General features: G+C 51.6%; 1 protein-coding gene across 1 annotated transcript in view; it reads right to left on the reverse strand.

Annotated features, from left to right (window-relative positions):
- Apom (apolipoprotein M) overlaps positions 1 to 2,082 on the reverse strand; it is a 2,975-nt gene extending 893 nt beyond the window's left edge. The window contains exons 1-5 of the mRNA XM_021150121.2: positions 1,853 to 2,082; positions 1,439 to 1,593; positions 1,081 to 1,160; positions 651 to 749; positions 323 to 421 (exon numbers count right to left, since the gene is read on the reverse strand). Coding sequence (XP_021005780.1) covers positions 323 to 421; positions 651 to 749; positions 1,081 to 1,160; positions 1,439 to 1,593; positions 1,853 to 1,966 — 547 coding nt within the window. The 5' untranslated portion in view covers positions 1,967 to 2,082. The remainder of the gene's footprint in view (positions 1 to 322; positions 422 to 650; positions 750 to 1,080; positions 1,161 to 1,438; positions 1,594 to 1,852) is intronic.
- Between the last annotated feature and the right edge of the window lie 829 nt (positions 2,083 to 2,911).

Below are 2,911 nucleotides of genomic sequence, written 5' to 3' on the forward strand. Positions count from 1 at the left end.
GTGCGCCACCACGCCCGGCTCGTTTTTATTTTTGAGAGACAGCCTCACTATATATATAGTCCTGGCTGTCCTGAAACTCACTTGTATACCAGACTGGCTTTAAATCTGTGGCAATTCTTCTGCCTCTGCCAGCTGTGTGGCAGAGGTTACAGTGTGTGTCACTATTCTGACTGCACATGACTCCTTCTGGTACCATTCTAGCCCATGAGAATTAGAGGGGTCAGTGTACCCACTCTGATAATGTCTGCCTTTGACCACGGCCCCTGCTGACATTGCACAGAGCTCTTTACCCACAGGAGACTTGGTGACTTCAACCCCTCACCTTGATTCCTGGGAGTCACTAAGAAGGCTTTGAAGTCCAAGCAAGAGGTCAGAGACTGGAATTCCTCCACACACTTCTCTGGAGGGTGTGGTGACCGATCTGGAAGGACGGGGAAAATTCAGGCCAGTCAGTGTTCCTGCTTCTCAGCCCTGGCTTCCCAGCTCCCTAAAGACCTGCTGAAGTGCCCACCTGTTCTGAAAGGATGTTAAAGGGCCCCAACTAGGGAGGCTTTTTGGCCCCAACTAGATGGACTTTTTAGCCCCAACTAGGGGGGCTCTTTAGCCTTTCAGTTTCCCTCAGACATTTGCTGCCTTGTATCCCCACTCACTGTAGAGGAGAAAGCGCTGGTAGCCCTGGCCCGTCTCTTTCAGCATGATCCCTCCTGGGCACGAGCTGGAGAACAGGTCTGTTTTCATGTCTGGGCGCCCTGTTGGGATCAGGAGAGGATAGGAGGACAGGTGCAGACTTACTGAATCAGGCATACTATTGAGGACCATGATTCCAGCTGCCCAGGAAGCTGAGGCAGGAGGGTTTCACATTCAAGGCCTGTCCATGTTCAACACCCTGTGCTACAGGGTGACCTCAGCAACCATCAGGGCAACTTAGTGAAACCGTCTCAAACTAGAAAGGGTCTAGGGCTATGGCCTAGTGATAGTGTGCCTGCCTCCTTAGCATGCAGGAGGTCCTAGGTCCAAGCCTCAATCTGGAGGGGAAACGGCTAAGGGAGACGAGACAAGGGAGGGCTGGTGGGAACCAACCTTCAGTTCTGAGTTCCGTGTTTCCTTTCCCTTCAGTCAATCGGTATGTCCACTTCCGGGGCACACAGACCCCACTTTTCCTGCAAAGGTGGCAGTGTTAAGATGGGAAGATGGAGTGTCATTTCTACCACACAGTAGCATCCTTTATTCCACCGTTCTCTTCCCCACACCCTAGCTTTTTGGGTTTCGAGCCACCAAGAGATAGTGAGGCCCCACTCTGTCTCCAGAAAGTGACTTGTAATGCTGTGGAATTCAGTGGGCAGAGAGTGGTGGAGCCTGATGCTGGGTGTGGTGACTGTTCACAGTCGGGGCAGAGAACACACCCAGTGGTGTCTCTGCCTCCTTGCTCGACACTCACGTGCGGATGGTAGCACGAAGCTGGAGCTGCCTTGGGGCAGAGCCGGCAGCCATGTTGAAGACAATATTGTCCACCGGATCAAAAGTTGCCAACTCTTCCGTGGTGGGGGCTGCTCCCGCAATAAAGTACCACAGGCCCAGGTGGGGCTCTGGGGTCTGGAGAGGCAATGAAGGGAGCAAAAGGATGAGTTGCTGGGTGCATCACAAAATCCACCCAACATCCCCATCTGTCAGCAGAGCAAGACTTGGGGCTTGCGATTCTGGTGGCCTTCAATGTTTGCAACAAGGAGCCACCAGTGCCTCCCACACACCCTCTTCCTCCCTTCCTTTTTCAACATGCTTTCTGGCCATCTTGAGCGACCCACCTATCCAAGACTTTCAGCTTCTACTACATAGGCGTTCCCTCAGTACATACCTCTGTGTCGTCCATCCCCAGCGCAGTTAGTTGACTGTGCTCAGGGCACTGATTCATGGAGTTAAAGAGAAGGCCATAGAGAGAGAGCAGAGCCGCCCAAACTTGGTGGAACATCTCGGGACGAGAGTTGGTGCTCTGCAGTTGAGGGGACCTCCGCCTTAACTGTTCTCTGATGGCCGCTCGGTCCACTATGCCTCCAGCCCCCTCGCCTCGACCCTTGACCCTTTAACCTGCTAATAAGTAACTTCAACCTTGTTTTCCAACCCAAGCCTAGATTGACTATGGCATCGGGGCCTTCCTCCCCCTCTTCCGGATGCAACCACTCTACAATATACCCGGGCATGACCCAGTGACTCTGAGGCCTTAGGAGGAAAGCTGAGCCCTACAGTAGAAACCCAGAGTCTTCCATGCTGCATCTGATGGGAGCCCTGCTGCATTGTGAAGTGGCTGGATTAGGTCTTTCATTCATTCATTCACTGGGCAAGTCTGGAATTTCAGTTGTTTGCCAGGAACTAGCTAATCCTGGAGGACATTTTTTTTTTTTTTAAAGCGGAAAACAGCTTTGCTTTGCAAACAGTCCATTGCAATGTAAGCTGATAAATGTTAAAACAGGCACCAGCCAGTCGCTAGGGCATGGTGGACTCTCCCCCCCACCTTCTCTCTCTCTCTCTCTCTCTCTTATGATACTCTCTTATGATAGGGTTTCACTATGTCACTTTGGTTGTCCAGGGATTCACTACGTAAGCCAGCTGGACTCATAGAGATCATCTGCCTGCCTTTGTCTCCCAAGTGATTAAAGGCTTGTGCCACTTTGCCCAGCTTGTATTTCTCCTGTGAGCGTATAGTAGGGGAACTGATAAGAACACATGAAGGAAAAGCTCACTGACAAATGGGCTCACGTTTATTCAGATTTTGGTGGTAGCAAAGACATTCTATTAGACACAAGTGTAACACTAGTATTAAGAATGGGTCTCCAGCACTCGGGAGGCAGAGGCAGGCGGATTTCTGAGTTCGAGGCTAGCCTGGTCTACAAAGTGAGTTCCAGGACAGCCAGGGCTA

Source organism: Mus caroli, chromosome 17 (assembly GCF_900094665.2).
Source record: "Mus caroli chromosome 17, CAROLI_EIJ_v1.1, whole genome shotgun sequence".
Lineage (NCBI taxonomy): Eukaryota > Metazoa > Chordata > Mammalia > Rodentia > Muridae > Mus > Mus caroli.